General features: G+C 35.5%; 1 protein-coding gene across 1 annotated transcript in view; it reads right to left on the bottom strand.

Moving 5' to 3' along the window:
* The window catches only part of trdn (triadin), a 456,738-nt gene that overhangs the window by 379,791 nt on the left and 60,736 nt on the right, over positions 1-16,211 (bottom strand). The window contains exon 2 of the mRNA XM_051924220.1: positions 3,391-3,603. Within this exon, the coding sequence (XP_051780180.1) occupies positions 3,391-3,603 (213 nt within the window). The remainder of the gene's footprint in view (positions 1-3,390; positions 3,604-16,211) is intronic.

Genomic DNA, 16,211 nt, shown 5'->3' on the forward strand with positions numbered 1-16,211 from the left:
GGAAGATGCTCTGCTTGTTATCTTACATCAAATCTATACCTTTCTTGATCAGCCTGGTTCATATGTCAGAGCACTATTTTTGGATTTTTCTTCAGCGTTCAATACTATACAGCCTCATATACTGATTGGGAAATTAAACAGTATGACTGTAAACCCATTTATCACACTATGGATTCAGAACTTTCTTTTAAATCGTTCACAGACAGTTAAAGTTCAGGACACTTTTTCAATAGCCATTCATTCAAACACAGGAAGTCCACAGGGGTGTGTCTTATCACCATTACTGTTTACACTGTACACAAGTGACCTGAGACAGAACAATGACCACTGCTCCATTATTAAGTATGCGGATGACACCATGATCATAGGATGCATATCTGGGGAGGATGAAAGTCACTATCTTAATCAAGTGGACTGTATGGTAAACTGGTGCAATAAAAACTCTCTCACTCTGAATGTAAAAAAGACCAAAGAAACGATATTTGATTTTAAGAGACAGAAATCTGTATGTTCACCTATTGTAGTTCTGGGAGAGGAGGTAGAAATAGTGAATGAATATAAATACTTAGGAACTTAACTAGATAACAATCTTAACTGGAATACAAATACAAAAAAATGATTTTCTAAATGCAACCAGCACTTATTTCTCCTCCATAAACTCAAACTATTTAAAGTAGACAAGGACCTCATGTTGTCCTTCTATCGCAGTATGATCCAGTCCGTGATCACTTTCAGTTTCATTGCCTGGTTTAATAGTCTGACAAACCAAAACTCAGCAGATTACGAAGTATGCAGCTAAAGTTATTGGGGCTGATGTAGATGATTTGACTAGTGTGTGTCAGAGGGCAATGCTAAAGAAACTGGAAATCATCTCAACTGATGACAGACATCCATTACATGTAGAACTAAACTTCAGTAAATCAGGAAGGATAGTTGCTTTGAAAACCCACACAAATCGCTCCAGAAACTCCTTTCTTCCTAGTGCCATACGACTTTTCAATAAGAAATATCGGAGATAATGTTTAAGGTTTTGATAGATATCCTGTTACCTTTTTTTTTTGGTATAAATATGTTTTATCTAACTGCCTTACCTTAACCTTTCTTATTTCTATTATTTCTGTTTTATTTCATTCTGTCTGTTACCTGTTATTAGATGCAACTGAGAAGGCAAATTTCATGTTTTCCTGTGTAAACATGACTAAATAATGAAACCTAAACCTAAACCTAATCACTATCCACCTACTGGCCTGTTATACAGTATCTTCTTCAAAAGCCTATGAAGTAAGAGAAAGAGTGAAGAATTAAAAAAAAAAAGTTAAACTACATGGATACCTTGATATTTTTGTTATTCAGCTAATACAGGCTGTAAATATTTTTGTGTTTTCATTGCATGTCATGTGTTATTTTAGTAGTGAGGCTGAGAGAGCTTGCTGCTACCCAAGAGACACCCTCGTAATTAGAAGCCTGTTTTGCCACTGCATCAAAGAGGATTCTTCTTCTTTGGCCCCACTGACTGAAAGGGCTGTTCTGTCATGTAAAGACCCCTAATTCAAGTTCTGTCATATCTGTCTCAAGAAGTATGAGCAGCTAACTGAATTCCTCAGCATAGATCATAATAAATCTTTTTTTTAATTTTATAAAGTTGTCCACTATCTAGTAGAATGGTATATGAACCCAGATTAAGATCATTAAAACACTCCGCACTCCATTTCTAAAATATTAACACAATATTTACAACCACCAATTCACTTTTATTTTACTTAACTGAAAGGCTGTATTTATTCTTGGACTTGTTTTTGATAACCTGTTGCACTTGAGAATGTTATAAATATATCCAGAATATTATTTCAACTTTAAAACCAGTAGTGCTTCTGTGTCTAACCCTGCTGTTAAGTCACTGATTTTCAAAGTTAATCAGCAGAGAAGCTCAATTTACTTCATTCACCATCTAACCTATCATATCTCAGTTTGCTGCAAAAATAACAATATTACTATGTAAAGAAACAGAGATGAATGTTCAGTAATGCCATTGCATTAAATATTTAAAGTAAATTAACTATAAAAGTTACTATTTAACTCTACCTTCGACCTACTGGTGCAGTCAGAAGAAAAGAATGGCAGCAGATGATCATAATGTTAAATTTAAAGAGAAACCATAATATCTTTACCATTTCAGGCATGACATAAAGTTTACTATTTAAATAAAACTTCCTATTTTACCAAGAATAGACATTTTCAGTTAAGTACTAAATGGTCAATACTATGCTACCTGACAAGCGTTTTCAGGTTTATGTTTACAGAAAGAACACATTTTATATTTCTGCTTTCATTATTTTGAAATATCTGGCATATTTCCTAATACCCAATTCAAACAGAGTGGTCCTGAAAGTATCTGCTGCCGTTTATTCAGATTTTACTTTTCTATATATCTAAATCTTCAATTGCAAAATTAATCTAGCATTAACAAGGTATTTATTTAACAGTTTTATGTGAACATATTTACACTGTAGTGCTAGCAGGTATCATCATGAGCCATGGTTGCTGATCATGTTATATTTTCAATGATCAGCATCAAATGGGATTCCTAACTATGACCCTCGATTACACTGTTTTACAAACTTTATTTTCCTTTAACCTGACAAAGTCTTGTAACTTGAAATACTGTACCTAGTGCCATATTTGTTAATTATGATCATGATCTAATTATTTAAGAAACAGAACATATAGAATGAAAACCTATGGAAATATGAAATTACCCAATCCACAAATAGACGTCTCTATTCTTGAACATTGCTGTTAGGCAACAACTAAATCCATGTCACATCAAATGAATGGATGTTGGCATTTAGCAAAGACAGATTAGCGATTTTTATTCTTTTTTTAAAATTTTGCCTTTCAAATAACATCATACTATAAAATGGAAAAAAAGAATGGGCTTTGGCATATACTGTACTAATGCACAGTTTGAATAACTGTGTTGATCACCTGGGAAAGTCTAAAACCTGAATTGTTTACACATCCTTTAATGTAATTTGTATAAAGTTTGCAATGAAAATCATTAAATTTGTAGGAACAGTCAAATGATCTTGTTTAATAAGTAAAATATACAGGCAGGCAAACACAGTTTAACTATATAGTTACTATATATACAGTTTTTCTATTTATAAAATTTATAAAATTGTCACAGTTTTTTTTTTATATTTATAAAATAAAAGAAAATGCAACAGTGAGCAAAAAAGTGAAAATGCAAGAAACATTTTCTTAATGTACCATACTAAATGTACTCAATAAGCTACAACTGATAAGCTACTATTAAATACATTATTATGATTATTATTATAATTATAACTATTATTATTCAAATAAAACATTGTGAAAAATAATACTTACCAACATAGCTTTTATAATCCACTAAATCAAACATAACGATCGCAACAGCAGACCAAGTAAAAATTAAAGCCACAACAAGCAGCCATGCAGCTGGAGAGCTAAATGTTGCAGCCAGATCATCAGCAACAGACTTCTTTGGTGTTTTCTCTGATAATTTTGAGATGCCTCCATTCTTTGCATCAATTACAGTAGTTGTGGTAGTGCATGCTCGACCTGAGTAAAAGGGAAGAGAAAAAAAATCTGTCATCGTACCGTAGCCTTATGAACATACATGAGCAATCAGAATAAATAATTTTCAACAAAAACTGAAATTTTAGAAAACTACAGTACCGAATATGACTTTATGCTTTTATTCAAGCACATTGCACTCAGAATAGGGAAACAAACAAAACAAGGAATTAAATCATTTTCAAAAGCGAAGGGTTTGTTTTGAAATATAAGTGGTTGCTCCTGCTACCTCACAGGTGCAGCGGAGTAGTTTCAAACTCTGACATTTTCACAATCTGTTTGGAGTTTGCATGTTCTACCCATAGGTGTGTAGGTTTTAACTCAGTTTCTTTGGGTTTTCTCCCAGAAATCTAAAATGTTTTAGGTTATTCGGCAACTCCAAGTGACCGAATGTGAGTCAGCATGCCTTACAATGTTCTAGCATCCTGTTCAGAGTTGCTTTCTACCATCTACCCAATATATAGGCTTCATTCTATCACAAACTTAAATGTCTTAATTGGCTAAGAGAATGGATGGATGAATGGAGCTACTGCAGGCCAAACTGATGTTAGATGAGATGGTCTGAAAAATGCCCAGTGCTGTATAATGTATCCGTGAAGTAACAGAAGAAAATTTTGCAGTTGTTAGTTTTAATTTTAAAGAGCGTCGGCTTGATCTATTTGATTAGCTTCATCTTGAAATGATTGGTCACTTTTGATTGAAAATGATTTCTGATAATAAACAGGTGTTAGAAAATATTTATTTTATACTGGTATAAGGAACGTATGTGGGAGATGGTAGAAAAATATGTTAACGCATAGACCATATTGCATTTTTCTAATGTCAACATTCTGGAAATACAGAAGGTCTGGAAAATGGAAAAAAACATTCAACCTGGAAACAATTTGGCATTATCAAAGAAAGATTCTGCTGTCATATTTTTACATGATTCTGTCATAAATATGAGTTGCAATTAAGGCAGCAAATCTGTCTTTATCGGTTGTTGATTTTTAATAATAGAATGTATAGTATATGCTTAAACATTAAGGAAAATTTGTTACCTGAGGAATGTTAGTAAAATTATGGGGTAGTATGTAATAGTGTTTAGGGACACTCGGAACAAACTGTCTAAATCTAGTAGTATAGATACTATACTGTTAGAGGCAATACAGGACAAATAATTAATTCTGTGGCTTTTTGCACCTAAGTCATATAGAAAATTAGGTAATGGTCAGTGCATGTAGGCAAGGGGGCTATGAGTTAATGGATGGCAATGCAGCGCCAGTGTCCTCCAGAGAAAATCTCTCAATCAGCATAGTAGACAGACGTGAAGAAAGAAGTTCCAGTCTTGACTGTTCAATTCCTAATTAGTTTTAGAAAGTAAATCAAAATAAGCTGAAACAGTTAGGGTCCACATTCCCTTTTTCAATTTTTGTAAATACAGAATATTGCTCAGGTAAGTGCAAATTTTTCATCTTTCAGTCTCAGGAGTTAAAGATACTTCACTATGTATACGGGTAACAGGTAATTCATGCAAAATACATTTTATCTTATCCTACGATAATTTGAAAAGTTATTTAGATCATCAGAAATTATCTTGAAATATTTCTATTAACATCTCTTAACATGTTATCTGAAAGCTAAAACGGTTTCTTTAAACATAACCCAACTATGTTTCTTTAACCAATTATTTTACTACTAATTAAATTAATACATATATTTCTACCTTAGGCTTTAGAATTTTAACAAAGTGTCTGAAATGATTTATAAGAACATCAAATTATAGGAGATAAAACTAATCTAAATGTAGTGATGCAAACATTACCATTCTGTTCTACTTTACATCTAAAATCTAAAAATTACTTATAACAAAAGGAGCAGATGATAAAAGAAATTAATGTTTGACATGCATCAAATGCCTTATAATTTGCAATCTATATGTATTTAAAATGCCTTCAGGGTAATTAGTGCATCACATTATTGCATATTGAGAATGAAGGTTCTATTTCTTTGTCAATTAAACATTATAGTAGTTTATTCTATTTATAAGAAAATATTCCAATATATAATATTTATCAGTGCATAACCACATTGATTCCTTTAGTCATGGTTTCTTGTTAAGGCTAGTTCAGGCAAGCTTTCTCATTGATATTTTGAGATTTCCCTTGCATTTGTTCCCACACCACTTACCCACCAACACATCGTTAATTTCTAAGTTTCTTCTTAAACTGACTACCTCTTGCACTAGCCATGGCAACAAACAAAAGACTGGCAAACAGAACACAGTAAATTCATGACATTACACTTCTAGAATATTAATGCATTGTTAAATCTTTAGGATGTAGGAATGGGCTTGTACCATTAGCCTATAAAGGCTACAAAAGAAAAGGGGCATTGACTTTTGAGATATGCAGAACTTGTATTTATGTACTGTATCTTTAAAATCTTAATACCACTTTATGTCCTGTTATGATTGCAAACATAATGCTTAGGCTTACTTGCTTTAAAATTTAATTAAGATCCTGTTTTGGTGAGTGACATTGTAATTTGTGCACATGACATGTTCCAAGTTTGGTTTTCCCCAATGTCACACTATTAGACTGATTAAAATTCCAATCCACCCAATAATTAAAAATAATAGTATTTCATCATGAAGAAATTCTTGCTGTCAATTCAAGATCCTGTCCCCGATGCTTAAACTGTCCACACAGTGAAACTCTGCAAATTAACACTATGGTTCCATTTAATCATCTCAGTGAGCTGGCATTAATTGAGAGATAGAGGTTTCCAAGTGCATAATTAATTGCACTTCTCAATATCATGGAGGTGGACCTGCCCAAACCTACCTAAAGAAATTAGGCTTTGAGGAATTCCAGTAGACTGCTGATTAGAAATAAGGGCTCAGAAAGGCAGCTGTGTGTAAAGCTATACATGTTACCAGACTGATCCTGTACCATTCAAGCACTTTCTACCCAGAAAACACTGAAGGAATCCAACATTGTGTTCTATCTGATTGACCATATGCCTTACCTTGTAGGAGCAGAGGATGCCCATTCATACATCATGCCTCTTTAATCCCAGTTGTAACTGCATTAAAAAGTTTCTCTTCATTCAACATATAGGTCATTTGCAATCATCAAGGACATTTTACTGATGTTACAGTATATCTGGGACATTCCAACAGGGTGGGCGTTCAAGATATGGAGGACAGAACAGAAATTTCAAACTTCCTGATCTAAGAGCCAGGAGTGTATGCTAGCCTTGTGTGAAGACTAGTCAGTCATTGTATTTGAATTTTTTGCTAACTTTAAAAGACAGTATACCAAAAAGAAATCATTTTTACATACTTCCTCAACTACCTGTGTTTCTTTCCTCTGACGTTTTTTGTTTGCATCTGTTGGGTGATTACTCATGAAGAAGTTTTTATCATTAGTCACTTGATGAATTCTGTTATTCCTTATTAGTATTTAAGGACTATCTAGGTCTAAGAATTAAATAGATTGAAAGGGTAGATCTTGTATTTTCTTATTTAATACAGGGAAGCTGGAGCTTCTTGGCCATTTTTGAATGCCAAACAGAAATCAAAGATACAGAATGAGTAGATGTCCACATTCCTGTTTCTGTATAGTATAAGAATGGTATAACCATGCACCTAATCATCTCAACACACCCCATTCGCACGGATTCATTCAGCATTAAGCCTGTGATCTGTTGTTTTCAAATGAGAAAAAAATTGTAAATACTTGATGTGCGTACTGGCATGACAAGACATTGCGAGAGAATTTCATCTCTGGAGAAAGTCAGCTTTCTCCTGTGTATTTCAAATAAATAATAATATCTTGCTTTACTCAGGTGCTTACTTGATGGTGTAAACTTATACAGTGGAACCTCTAGATACGAGTTTAATTCGTTCCAGCACTGAGCTTGTATAGCGAATTTCTCGTATCTAGAACAAACTTCCCCATTGAAAAAAATGGAAATCCAGTTAATCTGTTCCGCACCCCAAATATATTAACATAAAAATCAATTTTCCTAACAAATAACACTGATAAATTATATATATACTGTAGTCTACCTTTAATAAATAACACTGGTAAATAATATAACTGATTATTAAAAGAATCAAAACAGGTGTCCAAAGTGCAGTAGAGCATTCAATAAATCTTTAAATAAATAATCCTTAAAACAGTTGTGAAGTGGAGGTTTAAAATACACAAGAATAACAATCCTTTAACACGAGGTTAAAACGTCAAAAGGATGCCGTCTTTAAAAAACAGATGACAATCCCCGGTGCTTCTTCTCTGTTAGCGTCTCACCTGCGGGCTCTGCAACAGGCGAGACACTTTTAATGCAGCTGACCTTCTCTACACCGTCCTGCTTCAGCTGTTTGGCTCGCCTGTTCAGCTACACGCGAGCCTGCCCCGCCCCCCCCCCCCCCCTCTCTCCTTTTACTTCTTCTCCCCCTTAACCGGCTCGCGCTTCTCTATATATGCGGGGAGGACATGGCAGCTGCAGCCCATCAGCCACAGGAACAATCATGGATGTGGGCAGTTTCCCACCTGTGCACTTAAGTGAGAAACGCAGACACCGCAGATCGCGGCTGGCAACTGCTACCACGCCCCCTCGCTAAGCCCCGAGCTATACCCACAGCCTGGCTCGTGGCTCGTTACGCGAGCCAATGCTCGCATTTAGATCTGAATTTTTCGCTCATACTTTCCTCGTATTTTGAATTTCTCGTATACAGAGGTGATCGTATCTCGAGGTTCCACTGTAGTACCTTTTGAGGGCAACATACAAATGACATATGAGCCATTTTATTAACTTCCAATTTATTATCATTTTTCTTTTATACTTTTTACACAAAAGCCTATACATTGTCACATGCATGGGTATAGGAGGCATCAAAGGCTCTGATGATGGTAGTTACCTGTCAAACCAGGGGTTGGCACTGTGTACTAATGCCTTCTCTTTCTTTTTTCTGCAGAATTAAAGATTGCCTGCCATTCCACCACTGATGTCACTTCTGTTGTCCACCCTCTTGGACCTGCCCCTTCCAACTTAGATCCCATATGACCAGAAGGCTGGCCATATTTGAGTTAGTTCTACATTGGACCCCAGTCTGAAAAGGTGAAATTGATATCTTTGTAAAAAGATCCTTTCTTTTTAGATTTTCATTTTATTTTAACAGAGTCACAGACGTGACTCAAGCCTTTTTCGTGTCTCCTTCTTGTTTTAGAACACATACATACAGTACATACACCAAAGTATAGTAAATATATCTAAATCGGTCTATCTGGATGGATACATTAACCGATTTATATACAAACAGACAAAAAGTATGTATTTTTGTTCCATTTATTTTTATGTTGAAGTTTTTTTTTTATTTTTACTGTATTGAATTTTTGCAAATTTGTGCAACCATAAGAGCCTGTCTTCTGGGGAAGTACTCAATGTGAAACCTATCTGCTGTACTTCATAATTGTTTATACTCCACACAAGTCTGTATAGTACTAAAAAGATATTCTCTTCACACAACATTATTTAATTATGAAATTTATTTTGTCAGTTCTTTTACCGGTACCTTAGACCAATGCTTCTGCAAGTCTGGATCATGGCTATGTTTGTGATGGGTTGCCAAATACAGTGGAACCTCGAGATACGATCACCTCTGTATACGAGAAATTCAAAATACGAGGAAAGTATGAGCGAAAAATTCAGATCTAAATGCGAGCATTGGCTCGCGTAACGAGCCACGAGCCAGGCTGTGGGTATAGCTCGGGGCTTAGCGAGGGGGCGTGGTAGCAGTTGCCAGCCGCGATCTGCGGTGTCTGCGTTTCTCACTTAAGTGCACAGGTGGGAAACTGCCCACATCCATGATTGTTCCTGTGGCTGATGGGCTGCAGCTGCCATGTCCTCCCCGCATATATAGAGAAGCGCGAGCCGGTTAAGGGGGAGAAGAAGTAAAAGGAGAGAGGGGGGGGGGGGCGGGGCAGGCTCGCGTGTAGCTGAACAGGCGAGCCAAACAGCTGAAGCAGGACGGTGTAGAGAAGGTCAGCTGCATTAAGAGTGTCTCGCCTGTTGCAGAGCCCGCAGGTGAGACGCTAACAGAGAAGAAGCACCGGGGATTGTCATCTGTTTTTTAAAGACGGCATCCTTTTGACGTTTTAACCTCGTGTTAAAGGATTGTTATTCTTGTGTATTTTAAACCTCCACTTCACAACTGTTTTAAGGATTATTTATTTAAAGATTTATTGAATGCTCTACTGCACTTTGGACACCTGTTTTGATTCTTTTAATAATCAGTTATATTATTTACCAGTGTTATTTATTAAAGGTAGACTACAGTATATATATAATTTATCAGTGTTATTTGTTAGGAAAATTGATTTTTATGTTAATATATTTGGGGTGCGGAACGGATTAACTGGATTTCCATTTTTTTCAATGGGGAAGTTTGTTCTAGATACGAGAAATTCGCTATACAAGCTCAGTGCTGGAACGAATTAAACTCGTATCTAGAGGTTCCACTGTATTGGGTGTAAATTTACACAGTTTTTTCAAACTGTGAATTCTGTGGTATCTTGTAATCTATTTAGAGCACTTTTTATGGTGGTGGTAGGTATACAATCTGAGATATGCCCTGTAAATGCCATTGATACCTCAGAGGTGTTGTTTCCATAGTACAAAAATATAATTAATACTAGCTGTGTGTGGTCTTCGGGACAAAAAACAACCCGAAGACTCCCTAGCAGTTTTACTATATTCATGAACTTGCAGAAGGCGTCAGCTTGTAGCAGTGCTTCTGGGGAATGAAAGTTCAACTCCCAGCAGTCCCTGCAGTGGGTCTGATTGGTTGTCTGCTGTGGGTGCAGGGGCTGCTGGGCACAAGGTGTGACATTTAAAAGGGGGCCAGTTTTGCAGAGAGAAAGTCTTTTGTGTTTCGTGTCTGGAGTTGCCTGTTTGTTTGCCTTCCCATTTTGATACTTGTGGATTATTGTTTTGTCCTGGATCGTCTCCTGTTTTGGGTGTATGGACTGTCTGGTGTCTTCCTGCTGCATGAGGACTAAGGATTTGTTATCGCCCTGCAAAGAAAGGAGCACTCCTGATCCCATTCACACACCATCATTTCATCAGGAAATACCAGTAGGACTATCTTTACATTTATATACAGCGTGCTGATCTCTGGACTATCTACCTCCATCATTTCATTTCATCAATTGCCGTTATTCATGGGCTTCATCATGTGTAGTTTTTGTTAGTAATTTGTTATTGTTGAATTTATTGCATTTATTGCATAATCTGTGGAAAGGAACTGGGGTGGGATCATTGTAGTTTGTATAGTTATATATCGCTTATTATTGTTCAATACATTCTGCCATTTCTGTTTTACTACTGTTTGCTTATTGTCTCTGTGAAGGAGTGCGTGTGAGTCGGGCCAAGGCTGAGTGCGTTCCATGGGATCCCCACTGAAAAAATAAATAAATCATCGTCTTATCGATGGTGTGAATCTAAATCGCATGATTGTCTGTGGGGGAAGTTTTGGAGTAGAAATGAGAAAGCTTGCTTCAGATGGAGCAGGATGGTGGTGAAATAGGTATAATATATTTTATAATATATTTTAGCCTGGATTTGTCTTATGGGTATGGTACTGGATAGGCCAAGATGTGCATTGACACTATGATGAGGACCACAACAGCATGTGGAATGACCAGATAGATAGATAGATAGATAGATAGATAGATAGATAGATAGATAGATAGATAGATAGATAGATAGATAGATAGATAGATAGATAGATAGATAGATAGATAGATAGATAGATAGATAGATAGATAGATAGATAGATAGATAGATAGATAGATAGATAGATAGATATGGAAGGCTTTATATAATAAATAAATAGACAGATGTGAAAGGCACTATACAATAGATAAGTGCTGCTTCAGTTTATTCCCCAAAAAACTGTACCCCGACTCAACTTTTTACTCACCAGCTTCCACTGTTACCTGCATTAACTATTTCAGACTGAAGTGTTCACTGAATTTTTAATCAATGATTATGCTATCACCAAACTCCTTTTTAATGCCTATGGTTTTGGAATGAGTTATCCAATAAGCTTGCATACATGTAGGAATGATGGTCAGGTGTCCAAACACTTTTGGCCATATAGTGTGTCTCAGAATACTATTCCCAGTTTTGAATGATAATTGTTTTAAACAACAATATATTTGCTTTACAGTTTTCTTTTTTAGTTAAATTCATGTGGGAAATATGCTTGAATAGAAACAAAAAGATTTACTGTTTATTATAAGGCCATTGTTATTTGTCTATGTATAGCACTTCTGTCAAAATGGAAATAATCCTATTCTTGCGTCCCAACATGATAACAATTTTTATATTGGGGTCCTCAGATTAAAAAGTTTAAGAACCCCTGGCCTAAACAAATTTTTGGACTAGCAAATTTTAAAAGAAGCATCAAACAGCACAATTTTCTTTACTAGTAAATAACAATATTGAACAAAGTAATTTTCATTGCATCAATTTTGTAAGAAAGTAAGCATCTGTGGACTGGAAAAAAATCAGTAGAAAAGTCAAGAAGGACATTTTCACAGCTATATTTAGTCCTTGTAGATTAAAACATGATTATAATAGAACGGATTATTTATTGTAATTGTGGCCAAGAATTTAGGAAGTTGTGTGTATAATTAGGATGATTTTGATAGTTTACTTAATGCATCTTGTGTGATTGTCTAGACAGATAGTTTGAAATGAGAAAAGGTGCCTTTTCTTTCCAACATCAAGGAAACTGTATTATTGACAAATGTGATGGCAGGTTTTTTCCCCCCACAGATTGATTTTATCTTCTTAGTATTTTGTTAATTAAATTCAGATACCATCTAAAAGACTGCACTGTGTTTGTTTCATTAAGATAATGTGGCTGAGAAGAGATAAAAGAGATGAGTCATTGATTAGAAAATTCATGTGGATGCCAGAAACTGATGAGATATGCCTATAGACCTCATCACGCTTCATGGAGAGCCCCAGTCATGAGCACAAAATAGAGTGAGCTTTAGCACTTCTTAATATTTTTATTAGTGTTTGTTGGAAATTGATATAAAACCACTATTTTTTCATTGGTTATTTGTTTTTAAACCATACATGCTGGACATACAGTATGTTTTCTAAATGATATAAAACAGCATTCTCAAGCTGGCTTAAATAAAATTCTGGGTGTTGAGCAGACAAGGCCACTGTCAACAATACTGAGAGTACGGCAGGAAATAATCCTGGATAAACACCTCAAAGACAAAGGCCCGTTTAGAGTCATTGGTTAACTTCACAAAAAAAAAAATGCAGATGTGCAATTTGAACTCAAGATGCTCCTATGTGTCAAGCAGCAAAGCTAACCATTGAAGTTTAGCATTCTCCTTTCACTGAGGTTTGCATTATTAATCTAATAGTATCCACTGATATGGAAAATGCCTGAAACCGCTGCCACAGTGATGAAATAGAGGTGAAAGTCCAACAACCATCAATCCTGTTTATATTCATGATGACACACAGACATGTCAGTTTTGGATACGTTCCCATTTGCAAACACCATTGTGGCACTTAGTTTTTTTTTAAATTACTGCAGAAAAAAATGAATGATGCCAGCACAGTTTCTCAGTTGGCATGAGCCCCATCTTCAATTAATTTCTTTCACGGCAGGCCATCCAGTCTCTTAATAAAAAGCTGGTAGTGTCTCTTATTGAACCAGTTGTTCAGTTTGACTACTTTTTTAGCTTCTTAGCTCAAATAAGTACACATTGCCTTCAGTTAAAAATAACATAACTCCAGAATAATAAATACTGTATATAGAGAATAAAATCACCCCTGTGGACCATTATCCAATATACATGTTTGCACAGCAGAATCTTAAGACGGAGTATATACAAGAAACTATGAAGACTGATTTACTAATATATCTGAATGTTAATTACTGATTAACAAACTAGATAGATAGATAGATAGATAGATAGATAGATAGATAGATAGATAGATAGATAGATAGATAGATAGATAGATAGATAGATAGATAGATAGATAGATAGATAGATAGATAGATAGATAGATAGATAGATAGATAGATACTTTATTAATCCCAAAAACTAGACACACACTGCAACTTTGCTTTTCAGTAAAATTAATTAGATAGTCATGATGAAGACTTTTGAAGATTTTTTCAAACTTTAAAGTTATTGTGACATGCAGAAAGAGTAATGAAATTTTTATTTGCATGTCGGACCAAGATGCAATATGTCAGTCCTCTATGGTGTCATGATCAGCACAGTAGCAGTTTAAATAAGTTTAATGCTCTACAGTGAGTAACATAAACTCAAGTGATGAATAAACAGAGCAGATGTGAGTTGTGTTGGATGTGCAGATTCCTATTGAATTTTCTTTAGTTAATTATATAAGAGGACCTCTGATTTAAAACAATTTTGTGTCAGGATTGTCCCTCCATATTCCCTAAAGTTTGGGGAAATTCTCAGGTCTTCCTTTTGTTTATCATGATACTGCGCAGTTGGTTGAACATACTGGTAAGAATTTTATTGCATTCTGTACACATGACAATACTGCTATGTTGCTGCTTTTAAAAAGTAGTCTAAATCATCAAATATGGGGATGATAAAGTAATAACATACAATATTGTACTAGACATACAAAAAATGCTAAATTATGTATCTCTTTATTATTATTATTTGGGATCGAATCGTTGGACAGATGGATCTGTTTAATTCGGTTTACCTGTTACCTTTTCAAACTCTTTTCCTAGGACTGTTCAAACACGCACTAAAGACCTACCTCTTGTCTTTGGCTATTAAATTTCTGTTCCTTTTTTTACAAGTTTCAGGGGACCCTGCGTCCTTGCTGCTTCCAATTAAATTCATTTGAAGGCAATGCATTTTATTGTCATAATATGTCACTGTACAATTAAAAGTATTTTGTGAAAGTTCTGTCCAGAGCTATCTCCTGCCCTGACCCCAGTGCTGCAGGGACTGGCTCTTGCCCCTAGTAACACCATAATAGATTAGCAGGACTTGAGAATGGTAAGGTTTGGTAATAATAATAATCCATCCATCCATTATCCAACCCGCTATATCCTAACTACAGGGTCACGGTGGTCTGCTGGAGCCAATCCAAGCCAACACAGAAGACGCAAGGAAGGAAACAAACCCCTGGCAGGGCACCAGCCTACCGTAGGGCACACACACACACACCAAGCACACACTAGGGCCAATTTAGGATCACCAATGCACCTAACCTGCATGTCTTTGGACTGTGGGAGGAAACCGGAGTACCCAGAGGAAACCCACAGTGACATGGGGAGAACATGGAAACTCCATGCAGGGAGGACCCGGGAAGCAAACCCGGGTCGCCTAACTGCGAGGCAGCAGCGCTACCCACTGCGCCACCATAATAATAATGGTAACATATTTTTTAATTGTGCTTTTCTAGATACACAAGGACTTATTACAGGTTAAAACTAGTACAATTAAATAAGCAGTTAATTAAATAAAATAAAACACACACTTCATTATTCTAGACTAACTAGCAAGAACATTTGAGTAGTAACCAGGAGAAAAATGTGAAGTCAAAAATGAAAAAATTAGTCAAAACCAAGAAGTAAGCTGCACTGTTACTAAGGCCAATTCAGGAACAAAATCAAAATCAAAAAATTTGAGCTAAGTGAAAAACCAGAGAATAAAAAGAAATAAAGGCACAACAGGAACTGCTAAAATCGACAGACAGACAGGGAGGTTTCAAGCTGTCACGTCATTAATTGGAGATTATGACCTCTGAGGACATGACTCTAACTCCCTGAGAGGAAGCCCTAATGAAGGGATGTTAAAATGGTTGTGATCGTGACTAATCAAATATAACAGTGAAAATGACCGAAAAATAACAAAAAAAAGTAAGCTTTAATTCAAAGAATTAAAATCATTTTCTGGTACTAGGACAAAAGAAATCCCCAAAACGAATGCTTGTAAAATGATAGAGAATAACATGCACAAATCTAAACAATGAACCTATTCATAACAACAAATCATTAGAACAATTAAGAAGGATGTAATTTATGAGACTGAAAGGGAAAATCTAAAAAGGTGAGCTTTGTGATGTGTTTTAAATAAAGAAATAAAATCAAGACACCAAAAATTGAGAGAGGAAGACAAGCAAACTGATGGGACAAGAACAACAACAACAACATTTATTTATATACCACATTTTCATACAAAAGAGTAGCTCAAAGTGCTTTACATAATGAAGAAAAGAAAAATAAAAGACAAAGTAAGATATTAAAATAAGGCAACATTAGTTAGAAGGCCAGAAAAAGAGCACAGTGCATGGGCTGATGGGTAATCTTTAAGATGTTTTAAGTAACTGTGAGTCAGACCATGGAGTGCTTTGCAAGTGAGGACAAAAATCTTTGTCAATATGGTACTTAACTGGGAGCCAGTGAAGTTATACAAAGTAGGGGTAATGTGACTATGAGCCTTAGTTTGGCTCAGTAAATGCACATCTAAGAATTTGGCTTCGGTTGCTACAGGCAGAGGTGTTGGAGAGGTAAT

This window comes from Erpetoichthys calabaricus, chromosome 3 (assembly GCF_900747795.2).
Source record: "Erpetoichthys calabaricus chromosome 3, fErpCal1.3, whole genome shotgun sequence".
Taxonomy (NCBI): domain Eukaryota; kingdom Metazoa; phylum Chordata; class Cladistia; order Polypteriformes; family Polypteridae; genus Erpetoichthys; species Erpetoichthys calabaricus.